This window comes from Dipodomys merriami, unplaced genomic scaffold (genome assembly GCF_024711535.1).
Source record: "Dipodomys merriami isolate MVZ:Mamm:240054 unplaced genomic scaffold, mDipMer1.0.p SCAF_39, whole genome shotgun sequence".
Classification (NCBI taxonomy): domain Eukaryota; kingdom Metazoa; phylum Chordata; class Mammalia; order Rodentia; family Heteromyidae; genus Dipodomys; species Dipodomys merriami.
In genome coordinates, this window is record NW_027205492.1 from 8,588,813 (window position 1) to 8,603,308 (window position 14,496).

The 14,496-nt window shown below is 57.2% G+C and overlaps 1 protein-coding gene and 1 long non-coding RNA gene across 5 annotated transcripts; one reads left to right on the top strand and one right to left on the bottom strand.

Annotated features, from left to right (window-relative positions):
- Positions 1-309: 309 nt before the first annotated feature.
- Positions 310-12,736, bottom strand: Sall4 (spalt like transcription factor 4). 4 transcript variants are annotated; one of them, XM_069990132.1, is made up of 4 exons: positions 12,556-12,736; positions 4,816-5,839; positions 2,083-2,353; positions 310-1,328 (listed from the first exon to the last, which is right to left on the bottom strand). In XM_069990132.1, exons 1-4 carry the CDS (start codon positions 12,671-12,673, stop codon positions 912-914), a joined length of 1,830 nt encoding a protein of 609 aa, XP_069846233.1. In that variant the 5' UTR covers positions 12,674-12,736; the 3' UTR covers positions 310-911. The 4 variants fall into 4 exon arrangements, with proteins under 4 accessions (XP_069846233.1, XP_069846232.1, XP_069846230.1 ...); XM_069990131.1 differs by having other exon boundaries at positions 4,810-5,839; XM_069990129.1 differs by having other exon boundaries at positions 2,083-2,366; positions 3,548-5,839.
- LOC138805346 (uncharacterized) lies at positions 11,791-13,883 on the top strand. The gene is made up of 2 exons (XR_011365498.1): positions 11,791-11,912; positions 13,286-13,883. It is a non-coding gene; the product is annotated as an uncharacterized lncRNA (long non-coding RNA).
- The last annotated feature ends 613 nt before the right edge of the window (positions 13,884-14,496 follow it).

Sequence of the window (14,496 nt, forward strand, 5' to 3'; positions counted from 1 at the left end):
ACTTAAATAAGCAGCAATGCACACATCAGCTCCCCAGGGACTGGAAGGAGTTCGGGAGAGCACCACAGTGGGCTACAGCTGAAGAAGCTCCCGTTCTACAACCTTAGCTTTCTGGGTTTTTTTTTTTCTTCTTTTTCTTTTTTTTAAAGTACATTCAAAAAGCAAAAACAAACAGGCACTAGTAGCTCACGCCTGTCATCCTAGCTACTCAGGAAGCTGAGATCTGAGGATCACAGTTCAAAGCCAGGCTAGGCAGAAATGTCTATGAGACTCTAGTCTCCAATGAACCACCCTCCCTCCCCTGGGCAAAAAAGTAGAGATATGGCTCAAGTAGTAGAGCACCAGCCTTGAGTGAAAAAGCTGAGGGACAGCACCCAGGCCCTGAGTTCAAGCCCCAAATACCAACACCAAAGAACAAAACCAAAGGTGTGTATAGGGATGGGCAGAGGACATAAAACAGATCACTCGTACGAGAGAAACCAAGTCCAGTACCCACCTAGCCCCCATTGGAAGCACTCAGTACCCTCCCCTCAGTTCTCTTCTGCTGTGATTTGGGAAAGAAACTCCAGGAGCCACCTTGAAACAGGTGGCAGAATGTGGAGGCAGTCACTCACTCCAAGTGGCAGGAAACTTCCGAGTATCCAGTTCGTTACAAGTAACAAGGCTACTTTGCAAGACCCGCTTCCTTCCAAAAGTAAGAAATATATATTGTAGGTCTGTGTATTTGGGTATCATTTTTTTTGTTGTTGTTTTTCCATTTTCGGGGGGTAGGGGGGTTCCTTCTCTACTAACAGGGTTGACTGTAAGACTGCCCACGGCTGGGGTGGAAACAGTAAACACTTTGCTGGGAAGAGGAAAGGAAACGCAGGAGGAGAGGGGGGCGGCTGGCTGGCCGGGCTGGGCGCTCCGGCTCAGCTGACGGCGATCTCGTTCTCCTCCAGGAAATGAGGGAACTGGGCTCTGACCACACCGTCGGGCACGCCTGGCTTCTCCACCTCGGCGCCGCCCCCGGCCTGCACGCCCTCCGCCTTGGCCGTGGGGGCGCTGTTCCCAGGGCCCGCGCCCAGACCCACGGGCAGGGCCGAGATGCCGCCGCTCTGGATGACCGAGATCTCGTTGGCCTTCGCGGCCAGACCACCGTTGAGCACGCTGGTATACTGGTTCCACGCCACAGGGTCCACGCTGACCGAGGGGGCCAGGATTTCCTTGGGAAACGTGTCGGAAACCCTCTTCCCATCAGCGCCCAGCAGCACCATGGTGTTCTCGATGGCCAGCTTCCGCCCACGGCGGGCAGCGTTGTTACTCGCCCCGTGGGTCATGTAGTGGACCTGGGAAGGTGATAAGATTGGGTGGGGGAGTGCTAACATCAGACAGAAGTTCCCCTAATACTGGGCGGACTCAATCAAGTCAGCCACGTGGGGTGTACGTCACCCCAAAATACCTTAACATGCTTTCTAGATTGAGAAATCAGACTTGGTGACGTAGAGCGCTTGCCTTAAGGACAAAAAACCCCTGGACAGTGCCAGGTCCTGAGTTCAAGCCCCAGGACAGAGACAAAAGAGAAAGGGAGGGGAGGGGGGGAGAGGGGAGGGGAAGGGGGGAAGGGAAGAAGTTAGGAGTTCAGATCTGATACTACATACACCACTAGCTCACACCTAATAATCCTAGTTGCTCAGAAGGCTGAGCTCCCAAGGTTGGGGTTGGAAGCCAGTCTGGGCAATCATGGCTCTCATGGCTCACACATAAAGAGATGCATGCCAGCCGGGCATGCCTATAATCCTTGCTATTCAGGAGGCTGAGATCTGAGGTTCAAAGCCAGTCTGGGCAGGAAAGTCCAGGAAACTCTTATCTCCAAGGAGCCACCAGAAAATCAGAAGTGGCGCTGTGGCTCAAGTTGGCTCAAGTGGTGGAGTGTTCGCCTTGAGCTGAAGAGCTGAGGGACAGCGCCCAGGCCAGAGTTCAAGCCCCACGATGAACAAAAAAAAAAAAGGCCCAGTCCCACGCTCCCCAGGCCAGAGTTCAAGCCCCACGATGGACAAAAAAAAAAAGGCCCAGTCCCACCCTGCCCAACCCGAGGCCCACCTTCAGGTTGCCTTTGGTGGTGAAGGCTCGCCCGCAGATGTTGCACACAAATGGCTTCTCGCCCGTGTGTGTCCGCTCGTGGATCTGCAGGGCGCTGGCCGATGAGAAGTTCTTCCCGCAGCGCGTGCAGCCGTGTTGCTTGGCCTGGCGGCGAGGCTGGGAGGAGAGCAGGGGCGTGATGCCCGGGGACGCGGTGGAGGGGCCCACGAAGGTTCCAGGGACTTCGACTTTGACGTAGGTGGGCTGTGCTCGGATAAATGTGGGGGGGAGTCTGGTTCCACCCACTGTGCAAAGAAAAAAAAGAAAAGCCAAACCTTTACTACCTGCACAACCTCTCTGGACAGGAAATTTGCACCTCAAAAGCAGCTTGTCATTCAAGAATAAGACTGAACCACTTAGAAGCTAGTTATGGTGAGTCCAAGCCTGTCATCCTACCTACTCAGGAAGCTGAGATATGAAGATCACAGCTCAAAGCCAGCCCAGGCAGGAAAGCCCGATATTTCATCTCCAATAAACCACCAAAAAGCCAGAAGTGGAGCTGTGGCTCAAGTGGCAGAGTGCTAGCCTTGAGCACAAAAGCTCAGAGATGGAGCCTACGCCGAGTTCAAGCCTCATGACTGTGCTGGCACATATACACAGAGATTAAAAAAGGAAAAAAAAAAACAACACTTAGGTACGGGTAACTGTCACATTTCCACCTAAGTTGCTACCTACCTTTAGCTGGGACACTGGGGACTCATACCTGTAAATCCTTACTTAGGAGGCTGAGGCTGGGAGGACTGCAGTTTGAGGCCAGCCCAAAACAAGACACACACACACACACACACACACACACACACACACACACACACACACACACACACACACACACACACTCCCTCTCAACCAGTAACAGGGCACAAGCCTGTCATTACTCGCTAGGTGAGAAGCTGAGACACCATCTCAGTGTAAGCGGATGGATGGGGTAGTGCATGCCAGCCATTCCAGCTACAGGGAAGAAAAAATAAAAAAGACCTTGGCCAAGGTGCATACTCCAGCAGGAAGTAGGACCTGAAAACCAACCAGTGCAAATACAAAAAAGCACTAGAAGCATGGCCCAGCATGGCTGATGGGCTGAGTTCAGACCCCGGGGCAGTCTCAAAAGTGCTCTTTGATGCATGTGCAGATGCTACCTCCCCCCTTCCCTCCCTCCGATTCAGCGGTACAGTGTTACCCCAAAAACACAAACGGACCAAACACGTGCCCCCCTCCCCAGTCTGCATTAGCCACGACAGAGCGAGAGATCGAGCGTGTTCACTTTGGGGAGAGGGGGCGTTCCTCTGCCCCACCACCCGGAAAGCACAGGACAGCTCATCGGCCCCCCAGGAGTAGCTCAGCTCACGCTCCACTGGGGTGGTGCGACCCGGGTTTCTTTGGATGGCCTGGAGCCCACAAGGGACAGAAGTGAAATCCAAAGCTCCATCACCTTCCGTGTCATTGCGGCTGCTTTCCAAGCTCTCAGCCTTGCCCCCTTCGGGAGATCGGGACTGGATGCTCTCTGCCTGGCTAGTGGCGGGGGACACGGCCCGGAAGGACAAGGCTTCCCCGGCGTCGGGGCTCCGGCTCTGATACTCCTGGTCACCCAGGAGTGAGGCCGAGTCGTTGGTCAGCCCGTCGCTCTCCACAGAGCCGTTTTCCCGGCTGCTCTGGCGCTGCAGGCTCAAGGGGCCGGGCCCCGCTTTCCCGGGGGCCTCTGCGGCGGGCACCAGGGAGAACCCCCGAGGGGGGGACGGCAGGTGGGGCAGAGGCAGGGCCGGGACCTGGGAGGGGCCGCCTCCCTCCTCGACCTGGAAGCTCTCCATGGCGTCCTGGCGGCAGGCAGTGGCCGTGGGCTCAGGCGAGAAGCCGCGGGGGCTGTCGGGCAGCGGCGTGTTGGGGATCTGGCCGCCCATGTGCATGCGGATGTGGTGCTGCAGCATGACGGCATTGGTGAACTTCTTCTGGCAGATGGGGCACGAGTGCTGCGTCTTGAAGGCCGTGTTGGCGCGGTGCACGCCCAGGTGCGTCTTCAGGTTGCCCTTGGTGGAGAAGGCGCGGCCGCACACGCGGCAGCGGAAGGGCCGCTCGCCCGTGTGCGTGCGGTAGTGCATCTTGAGCGAGCTCTGGCAGCTCAGCACGCGGTGGCAGATCACGCACTCGTTGGGGTCGCTGGTGGTCTTGTCGATGTTTTCTACCAGCTGCTGCAGCTTCAGGGTCTCGGACCCCGCTTCGGGGGCCCCGCTCCCCTGAAAGCCACCCACCCTGGGGGCCGTATGGTTGGGCCTCATCCCGGCGAAGGCTACGCCGCTCGCGCTCTCTGGAGGCAGCCCAGGCTGCGGGTCGGGGGGCGGGGGGCCGCCCGCCGGGTCCTTGGGGCTGGTCCCTGAGCAGAGGTTTAGAGGTGGCCCTACCGAGGGAGTGCCTGCTACCAGGACGGGTTTGCTGTCTAGCGAGAGGCCCGATTCGTCTACAGGGGCGGGGGTGGGGGGGGCGTAGGGGAGGCCCGGCCCGGGCGCCCCTTTGTCCTGGAATTCGGCAAAGAGCTGGGGGTTGGCCTTCACCTGGGGGTGCCGGTGGAAGTGGACCTTGAGGTTGCCCTTGGTGGTGAAGCGGTGGCCACAGACAGAGCACACGAAGGGTCTCTCTCCGGTATGGGAGCGCAGATGGATCTGCAAGGAGCTATCGGTCCCGAACACTTTGCTACAGTACTTACACTTGTGTTTGTAGAGCGGGGCGTCGGCTTTGGGTTTGGAGTCCGCGGCGGCGGCAGCGGCGGCCATGCTGGGAGGCTTTCCTTTCCCTTTCTTGGCTGGGTCCAGCCCCACCGTGGAGAAAGGGCTCTGTAAGAGCACAGAGCCAGAGGCCTGAGGTAGCAAAGCACTGGGGAGCCGGGACACGACACTGGGGAGCACTCGGGTCCCGTCGGGCTTCAGGGCGAAGGGGGTGAGCCCCGGGGACAGGGGGCTGGCAGCGGTGGCGGCGGGCACGTTGGCATGAGGTAGCTTGGCGGGCTTCAAGGCATCCAGAGAGAGACTTTGGTTCCCGGCTTTCTGGCTGAGCAAGGCCACGGCGGCCGACACCTGCTGGGACACGTGGGCGCCCAGGGTTTTGAGGGCATCGGAGGAACCCGCCACACCCGAGTGCAGGGCGTGCGCCGCCCACATGTTCACCTGGATGCGGATCTGCTCGGTCAGCTGGATCTGCTGCAGCTGCTGCTGCTGCAGCCGCAGAATCTGCTCCAGCACCCAGGGGATGCTGTGCGGGCCCGGCCCGGGGGCGGGGGGCACGTCGGGGCTCCGTGGGTTCATGGCCATCTTGGTGCCCCGCAGGGCCTGCAGGGCCACGTTGGCAGGCCCTGCCTTGACTTTGGGTAAATAGCTTATGTCCTGGGGGGGGGGCAGGGTAGTCTCAGTCTTCAAGTACAGGATGGGCTCGGTGCCCGGCCGGTCCTTCCCCTCGCCCTCCCTGGGGCCCTCCTTGTGGCTGGGGCTGGGGGACTGGTGGCTCAGGACGGTGCGGGAGAACTCGTCCGGGGGCACTGCGCCCTCCCCGTCGTGCATGATGAGGACGGGAGGGTTCTTTGTGCAAGTTTTCTTATGGTCCAAGAACTCAGGGAGGCTGAAGAACTCAGCGCAGCACTTCTCGCACACGTGCGTGTCCTCCCCGCGAGGCCGCTTGGCCGTGGCTTTCTCCCCCGTGGCCTCATCGCCGCCATTCCCCAGGGGGTTCATTGGAGCACCTGGAAACGGAAGACAGAGAACAAAGCTAAGAAGTCTGCACACCACGAACTGGGGATGATGGCCACAAGGTCAGCTCACAAGAGAACAGCTCTTGCCAGGCGCCAGCGGCGCCCGCCTGTCATCTTAGCTGCTCAGGAAGAGCAGGATCTTGGTTCAAAGCCAACCTAGACAGGAACATCCCTGAGACTCCTATCACCAACAAACCAGCAGAAAACCAGAAGTGACGCTGTGGCTCAAGAGGTAGAGCACTAGCCTTGAGCTCAAGAGTTCAGGGACAGGGTCCAGGCCCAGAGTTTAAGCCCCACGACCAAGAGGGAGACAGAACAGCTCTGGTGCAGTGGGAGGGTGGGAGGGAAATCAAGTAACTCAGCACAGGAATTGGAACTGCATCCCCTGGGGAGAGGAGGCAAGTTCCAACCAGGTGACCGTTATGGATAGGAGCTTTGCAAATGCGATTAGGCAGAGCCAGGCAAACCCAGGTTTACAAAGTATCACAATGGAGAAGTGAAGCCAGAGATAGAGAGTATCCAGCCAGGCAAGCAATGGGAGGCCATGAGGCTCCACAGCCAAGGAGAAACCAACCTAGTACCCTGACCTCAGAGATACCAGGGAAAGACTTCCCGCTACCCCCAATACTTCTTTCTAGCAGGAGGTGTCTTCCCTTTCTCTCCTCTTGTTTCTACTCCTCTTATCCTGATGTATTGGAATAGATCCTTTGGCAAAAGCTTTAAAAGAAAGTATTTTTCTTTTTGGCTCATGCCTGTCATCTTACCTACTCAGAAGGCTGTGATCTGAAGATCTCAGGTTCAAAGCCAGCCTGGGCAGGAAAGTCCATGAGACTCTTATCTCCAATGAACCATCAGAAAACCCAAAGTTGTGCTGTGGTGCAAGTGGTAGAATGCGTGCCTCCAGCTGAAGAGCTCAGAGACAGTGCCCAGGTCCGGAGTTCAAGCCCCATGACCAATGAAAACAACAAACTTAATATTTCTTCCATTACCACAGTGGTAGGGACAGAACCTGGGTCTGACTTAAATCCCAGCTATAGCTGCCTTTCCTCAACCTGCTGGGGTCAGGGGACAGGAGGATGCTAGACTTTTTCAATTTGTCAGTAGTGGGGCTTGAACTCAGCCTGAGAGCACTTTTGCTCAAGGCTAGAGCTCTGCCCGCTTTGAGCTACAGCTCCACCTTCTGGTGGTTAATTGGAGAAAAGAGTCTCCTTCCTGCCCAGGGTGGATTTGAACCACAAAGTAAGATCCTCAGACCTCAACCTCTTGAATAGCTAGAATCACAGGCATGAGCCACTAGCATCTGACTAGACCTTTTTTATTTTAATTTTTTTTTGTTTTTGGGTCCGGTCGTGGGGCTTGAACTCTGGGCCTGGGCACTGTCCCTCAGCTCTTCAGCTCAAGGCTAGCGCTCTACCACTTGAGCTACAGCGTCACTTTCGGCTTTTTTCTTTTTTGCTTATGTGGTGCTGAGGAATTGAACCCAGGGCCTCAGGCATGCAAGGCAAGCGCCCTACCACTGAGCCACCTTCCCAGCCCCTAGACCTTTTTTTATTACATGACTCAACCACAGGTTAATCCTCCCAGGCTTATCTCTGTATTTTGGAGGTGTGGCCTTGGTTCTGGGCCACCCAGTAGATACCAAACCCACAGTGGTTTGTTTGTAATCCTAGCTAGTCAGGAGGTTGAGATTTGAAGATTATGGTTGGAAGCCAAGCATGGCAGAAAACTCCATGAGCCTCAAAAATGCCAGTCGTGGACCTGGGACTAGAACTTCGGCCTAAAGTGGAACAAGCCTCCACCAGCCCCTACCAGCACTAAAACAAAAACAGAGCACTGCTTAAAATTAGCACATGCCCAGCATACCTGAATCTCTAAGTGACTCAGCATACCCTAGACAATGTATTTCCATGTAAATGAGGGAGTGAGGGCAAGAGTCTGTACACTCAGGCTATGATGCACACTTTGAGGCATTTTTGATGCAAGATTGGTTGAAATTGTGTTTTCTGTGTGTGCTAGTCCTAGGGCTTGAACTCAGGGCCTGAGCCTTTTTTTGGGGGGGGGGGAGGGGAGGGGAGGCACAGGCATGGGGCTTAAACTCACAGCCTGGGCGCTGTCCCTGAGCTCTTTTGCTCAAGGCTAGCGCTCTACCACTTTGAGCCACAGCACCACTTCCAGTTTTCTGCTGGTTCATTGGAGATAAGTCTCATGGAACTTTTTGCCAGGGCTGGCTTTGAACCTCCATCCTCAGATCTCAGCCTCCCGAGTAGCTATGATTACAGGTGTGAGCCGCCCAGGGCCTGGCTCTGAGTCTTTTTTCCACTCTACCAATTGAGTTCTACTCTACCACAACTTCACTTGTGGTTTTTTGGTGGTTAACTAGAGAAGACTTTCCTGCCCACCCTGGCTTCAACCCATGATCTTTGGATCTCGACCTCCTGAGGAGCTAGGATTACAGGCATGCTTGTGCCACTGTGCCTCACTTCTGTAGGTTTTGTTTCCATCTATTATTCCAGGCCCTGGTACTCAATGGATTCTCAACACTCTTTAGTATGGTTCTATCCATGGCAGAAGAAAGGTTAAATAACTCCTCTCCTGGAAGGATCCACCAGTTCCCAGTGATTTACAGCTGAAATGCCAGCTACTTGCAGTGTCCACACAGACACCCCCCCCCCCCCCCCGCAGCGGCCAAGCCAGCACCAGTAACATCCACTGGGGTCTTAAAACAGCAGCAGCTCTGTTTGCTCTTGCAGTAAAATGTACTGCTACCACCACCTCTCCACGGACAAACATGGGGAGCGTATTTGCCCAGGCCCTAAAGAGGGCTCCGAAAGGAACAATTGCTGGGCATGCTTAAATTAACCCGAAAGGAAGAAAAGCAAAGTTCAGAGGGATTACCCTGAAGTCCTCCTCCCATCCCCCCCTCCACCCCACCCCCAATTTTAGGAAGGTTATCTCCCCACATCCAGTTACCCACTAAGTGGGAAGTAAGCAGTAAACCCAGCAGGGGTCTAGGATTCAATCCGGGCCAAATGGAGAGAAAATAACTCCTACTATTGTATGGGAAGAAAGTTAATCTAGAGGCCAATCAAATTCTTGAGACACAGAAACTGCTTAGAAAAATAAAAGCCTGTATATCTTGATAAAAGCATTATATGACTCAGGCTTATCTTTTGTGATTCCTATATTAAAAGAATTGACAGTGAGCAGATTATCTTGGGCAGTCCTGTCTCCTCTCCCCACCCCCAGGAAAAATACTTTTTAAAAAACGCCCCCGGAGAATTAAACCAGTTGAAAGTGGTTTTCCTAAGCAACAGTTTAATATCACTGAAGAACCTAGCCTTTAACTCATCTTGTAGATGGCTAACTAGATTGAGAAAGAACTTTCTACCTAATTAAGATCTTCAGGGGAAAAAAGGTTTCAAACAGTGTTTGATCAAAGTTCAGGGGGCCCTACCCTAAAGATTTTTGAAAGAGTGTAAAAGTCAAATAAGGCCAGGGAGTTTGTGTCAAGGTTCTAGAAGGTTCCCTCTTGCCTCCACTGTCTTTCAAGCAAATCTACAAACTCCATGAGGGCAGGAGTTGTCCCCCAGCCCTGCTCTTACACACACCAGGGAACAAAGCCCCACACAGATGGGGAGAGAAGGGGGGGGGGGTGTCGAGCAGCCATGGAGATGTGGCTGGCACTGACGCTCCAGAACTTGTGAAGCTACAGCTTGCCCGGAACATCTGAAAACTCAAAGAGTGGAGACATCTCACAACCCCAAACACTAACCATGGCTTCCTCATCTTGGAAACAAGGAAAACCAGCAAAACTACAGCCCCCCACCCCGGATGGGGGTGGGGGGAAGAGTTATTCCAACTTTTACTCTAAATAAACCAAAACACCAGCTACTCTGAGAATTAAAGCCAAAGCACTCCGAGATGCCTAGTTGGGGGGGGGGGGGGCAGACCTTAATGTTTCTACAGAATTCTTTCAATCAACAGCTCAACAAACACTATCTTGACAGGAGTAACATTGTTACTTTTGAACAAATTTAACGACCACCTAACCCAACCCCCGTGGACCTTCTGTAGTTGAAATCATTTTAACTAGTGTTACAATGTTCAAAGGACTTCCTGGCTTCAAAGTTACCCAGCTCAAACTCATATTAGACTTCAATGATCATCTCGCCTTCCCAAAATGGTTCCCCAGCCCCCTCGCTCCCGCCCCCACCTACCAGAAGCTTCCACAGCCGAGTACCATTTACCTGGCTGGAGTGTGGCGCCTTTCCACGCAGGAAATGCATCTTTAATCAATTTTTAAAAGGGGGGAGGGGGCAGTGCCCAAATTGGGAACTGAGACACTTGGTGCCCGAAACGCTATGGGCAGGCGGGTCATTTCCGACTAGATACCAGCAAGAGAGTTTACTGGAAATCTGGAAGTCTTAATCTTAGTTATCTAGTTTAGCACAAAGGGCATTTGAAACTGTTCTTGAGAAAATACCAATTTCCCCTTGGGCGTTAATCTCCGAGACCACCTGAAGGGTTGTTTTTTTCTTCTAATTATGGCGCCCATTTCATTTTCATACAGCCAAATAAGTTCATACATAAGCCGTGCGTTCAACAAAGCGAGCGCAACCTCGGCTTTTAAAGTTGTTCCGACCACTGACATGGAAGGCCGATCAAATGCCGACACCCCAAATACACAGCCCGGCTCGGGAGAAGCACCTCCAGTCCGGCGTTGCGATTGAGGGGGCCATGCAAACACATCCCAGGAACGGAGGCGGGGGGCGGGGGTGCGCTAACGACTCAAAACGATCGGGCAAAGAATACGGGGCCGGTAACGAGCGGAAATCTTGGGGGTGCGTCGGGTGGGGGGGGGCTAGGTCCAGCCCGCCCCACTCTCCAGGTGCCGGCCCGCGCCCTGCGCTTCCGGGGGGCGCCCGCGCGCAACCCTGCGGCTCCGCCGCGCCCCGGCCCTGGGATCCAGGGCCAACTCCCCTCCCAAATCGCGGTGGGAGCGGAGCGGGGCGCGCGGCCCGGACTAACGCCAACTCCGGCGGCGTGGATGTTCCAAGTCCTCTCTAACAAGTTCCCCCCGAAGTGCCAACCGCCGTGCCCAACCCCACTGGTGTGCGCCCACCCAAAACGAGGGGGGAAGGGAAGGCCAGCGCCGGGCCCGGGGAGGGGTCAGGGCCACGAGCCCGCCCCGCCCCTCCGGAGGAAGCGGGCGGGCCGCGGGTTAACCCTTTTGTTCCAGGTGGGCCTCTCCACACCCGCCCGGGCCCCTGGCCCGGTCACAAAGAGCGCCCATCCACCCGGCGGCGGGGACCGGACGCGCCCGGCCCTCACCAGGCGATGCCCCCTCCAAAACCAAACAAAAGCCCCAAGCCACACTCCCCCTTTCGGCCGGGCCGGGATGCGTCCTCGGCTCCAGGACGAACTTCCTCGGAGGGGCGCGCGTGGAGACCTCACTGAACCGCGATCCGCTCGGAAAACTACACCCCCTCATTGAAGCCCCCAAAAGTAGCCACCGTGCTCCAGGGAAAGTGGGGCGTCCGATGTTTTGGGGTCAGGGGCGTCCGGGGCGCCCGCTCATCCGCGGCTGGGAAAGTAGGGAGCAAAGGGGGGGAAGCCCCCTCCCCCCGCATGCGCTCCGAATCGATCCGGCGACGATTTGGCGGGCGGGGGGGGTGGGTTTGGGGGGTAGCGCCCGCGGGCTCGCGCCCGGCCCTGCGGGGCGAGGCGGGGGCAGGAAGGGACCCTGACCCCCGAGGCGTTAGGGGAGGTGGGGGGATCCCCGAACTTTCATGGGCCGGGTCAGCCCCGGGGAGCTCGCCCTGGCCGCGACCGCGCAGCCCCGGCCCGACCTCTCCCCTTTCACCTTCCCGGGCGCGCGTGTGCGGCAGCCAAGGAGGGGGGAGCCCCCGCCCCCCGCCGGGAGCCCGGCCCAGCGAGCCCGGGGCGCGCGGACCCCGCGGGCCGGCGACGCGCCCCGCCACCCCGGAGCCCGCACCCCCGGGCGCGCCGCGGCTATTTTTAGGAAGTCGGAAATCAAAGATGGCTGGAGGTCAGGCCCCGAAAGGTTAGGGCGAAGATCGGCGGGCGGCATCACCCGGGGGGTGGGGGTGGGGGGGAGAAAGCCAACCGGGGAGAGGCGAGCCGAGCGGGCTGAGCGAGCCCCCCGCTGCCGCCGCCGCCCCCGGGGGGCCGCGCCGAGCCCCGGGGGGTGGGAAGAGGTCGCGCCCCTCCCCCACAGGGCCTGGGAGGGGCGAGGGCGGCCGATCGCCCCGGGGGGGGGGCCGGGGCGCGCCCCTCCTCCAGCCTCCCACAAAGCCCCCAAGGCCGGTGGAGAGGGTGGCGGGGACCTTGGGGGGGGGGAAGGTCTGGCTCTTTAAAAAGCGGCGCCAGGGAGGGAGGGGGGGCCCCGGGGGTGCGGGAGAGGAGCGCGGGATCGAGCACGGAGTGGAGGAACTCGAGGGGAGCGCGCGAGCGCGCGCGGGGCCAACTTTACAATGCGAGAGTGGGGGGGAAACTTACGCAGGCGGGAAAAGAGAACGTGGAAAATCCGCCCGGACCCGGGGCGGGGGCACGGGGGCGTGAGGTCGCCCCGCTGCCCCGGAACCGAGTCCCCGGCCCCCCCCAACCCCCGGCACCCCGGCCGCGCGGGAGGCTGCGCCCCCGGGGGGGTCCCCGCGAGCGCCCCGCGCGCCCCAGGCTGCACTCACCGGGCTCCCCGGGCGCCGGCGCCGCCCCTGCGGGCTCCGGGGCCGGCGGCGGAGGCTGCTCGTCCCGGCCCTCGTCCGAGTGGATGTGCTGCGGCTTCGCCTGCTTGCGCCTCGACATGGTGCGCGCATCGGGGGGCCGGAGCGCCGCGCAAACTCGCCCTCTCCGCCGCCAATTCCCGGAGTCGGGAAATTTACCCCCCTCGGGCCGGAACGCGCATGTCCCGGTAATTATTATTATCAATAATGCATTGCGATTTATCATGAGCCCTGACAGCTGATTGGCCTGGGTCCAAGACCTCAGAGATCATTTGAATAAGCCCTCATTGATCAGGGAGGGACGGGGCATGCTGGGCCTTGTAGTCCGACCCTCCACGCGACCCAGGCGTGTTCCGCGGCCCATTAGCATCCGGGCGCAGATTGGCTGCGGCGCGGGCGAACCCCCGGGGCGGGGGGGGGGGGTGGAGATCACACACACACCCAAAAAGAGAGGGCGTGGGGGCGTCCTTCAAAGTTGGGGGACGGGGCGGGCTCGGGCGTGCGCTCCCCAAAATCGCCTTTTGTGGTCGTGACGTTAACAGCCACCAGCTGAGCGCGCGGTGGCAACACGGCTGGAGGGGGGGAGGTTGGGGGGTTGTTTTTGTTTTGAACTTCTGAAACCAACAAGAACCCTGAGATGAACTGTCTCCTCCTGACTGGAATGTTTCAAACGGAGACCCGCTCCCCTTTCCAGGCTACCGAAAACGATGGGGGGCCCGGCGCATCCCCTCCACCGGAGTCTCCATCCAGAGCCCACCTCCCGGTGAAATGGGGGACCCCGGCCCCCTCGACGTGGAGACCTGCCGGAGCCGATCTGCCGTTTCCCAGCGAACTTCGATTTTTTTTTTTCCTTCTTTACACTTGGAAATAACTGGCTCCCAAAGTAAACATGGAGAAGCAGATTCCAGGGGAAGGTAGTCAGAGATACTATCAAAACCCTAGGCTGCTGGCTTCCCCGCCCCCGCCTCGCCCCCCGGGAGCCGCGGAGCGGGGGACACCACCGCGGACTCGCACGATGCCCGCGCTCCCGAGGAGCCGCGCTCCCCGCTGTCCGGGCAACTGCGTGTTTTCCAGCATCTGCTGACATTTGGTGTTTGTTTTGCAAGATAGACTTTGTTACAGAAAACGATGTATAGTCCAAAATAGTCCAATCATCCCGATGGAGGGGGAAGGGGGGAATCTGTATGTGTTTGTTTTTATAATCTCCTGGGATCAGCATAGGAATTCTATAAATTTAATTCAGCCAACAACCTGGCACAAAGTAAATGCTCAATAAATTCGCTTCCCGCTTTCTCGGTCTTTGCTTGGCGTTTCCAAAGGTCGGGGCCTTTCTCCACCCCCACCCCCGCCTCCACACACACATTTCCCTTCATTGCAAGGGACTGCGCAAATCTCAATCTTTCCTCCACATTTTTTCGCCTTGCCTTTTCTTGATTACTCATTCGCTAAGTCCCTGGCTTGTCAGAGTTGCCTGAGCCTGAGCCCTCATCAGGAAGGAAAAGCAAAATTGGATGCTGGTCTCCTCAGTGTGTTCACCTGGGGTGTTTGGACAGCCCTCCACTGGAGAAAAATAACCCAGCTTCATCATGTTTGGGATATTGAGAGCTAACGAGAAGAACTTCTTGACTTCTGGGCTTTTGAACCACTATTTGCAAAACTCTTGTGGATGTTGTCGGAAGCCAGTAAGATAGACTCACGGCTCCACAGGGGAAGGGAAGAGTTCCATGAGGCATGGAAGCCGTGAATTAAAAAGCCAATTAGCCCCTGCCTGGGCTGACCAATCTCCACATTCCCAACACCTTTTTGGTATAAGAGGCTTCTTAAATAAATCTAAATGTCTATACGCTAGGTTTACGGCACAGAGCATACTAGTTGCCTAAGGAAAGCTTCACTTAGCAGAATTGC

Coding starts and splice junctions, on each gene's coding strand:
- Sall4 (XM_069990129.1), bottom strand. CDS start 12,673: ATGTCGAGGCGCAAGCAGGCGAAGCCGCAGCACATCCACTCGGACGAG. Junction 5,840..12,555: donor GCCGGCGCCCGGGGAGCCCG/GTGAGTGCAGCC, acceptor TTCCGTTTCCAG/GTGCTCCAATGAACCCCCTG. Junction 2,367..3,547: donor CAGCCGCAATGACACGGAAG/GTGATGGAGCTT, acceptor TTCTTTGCACAG/TGGGTGGAACCAGACTCCCC.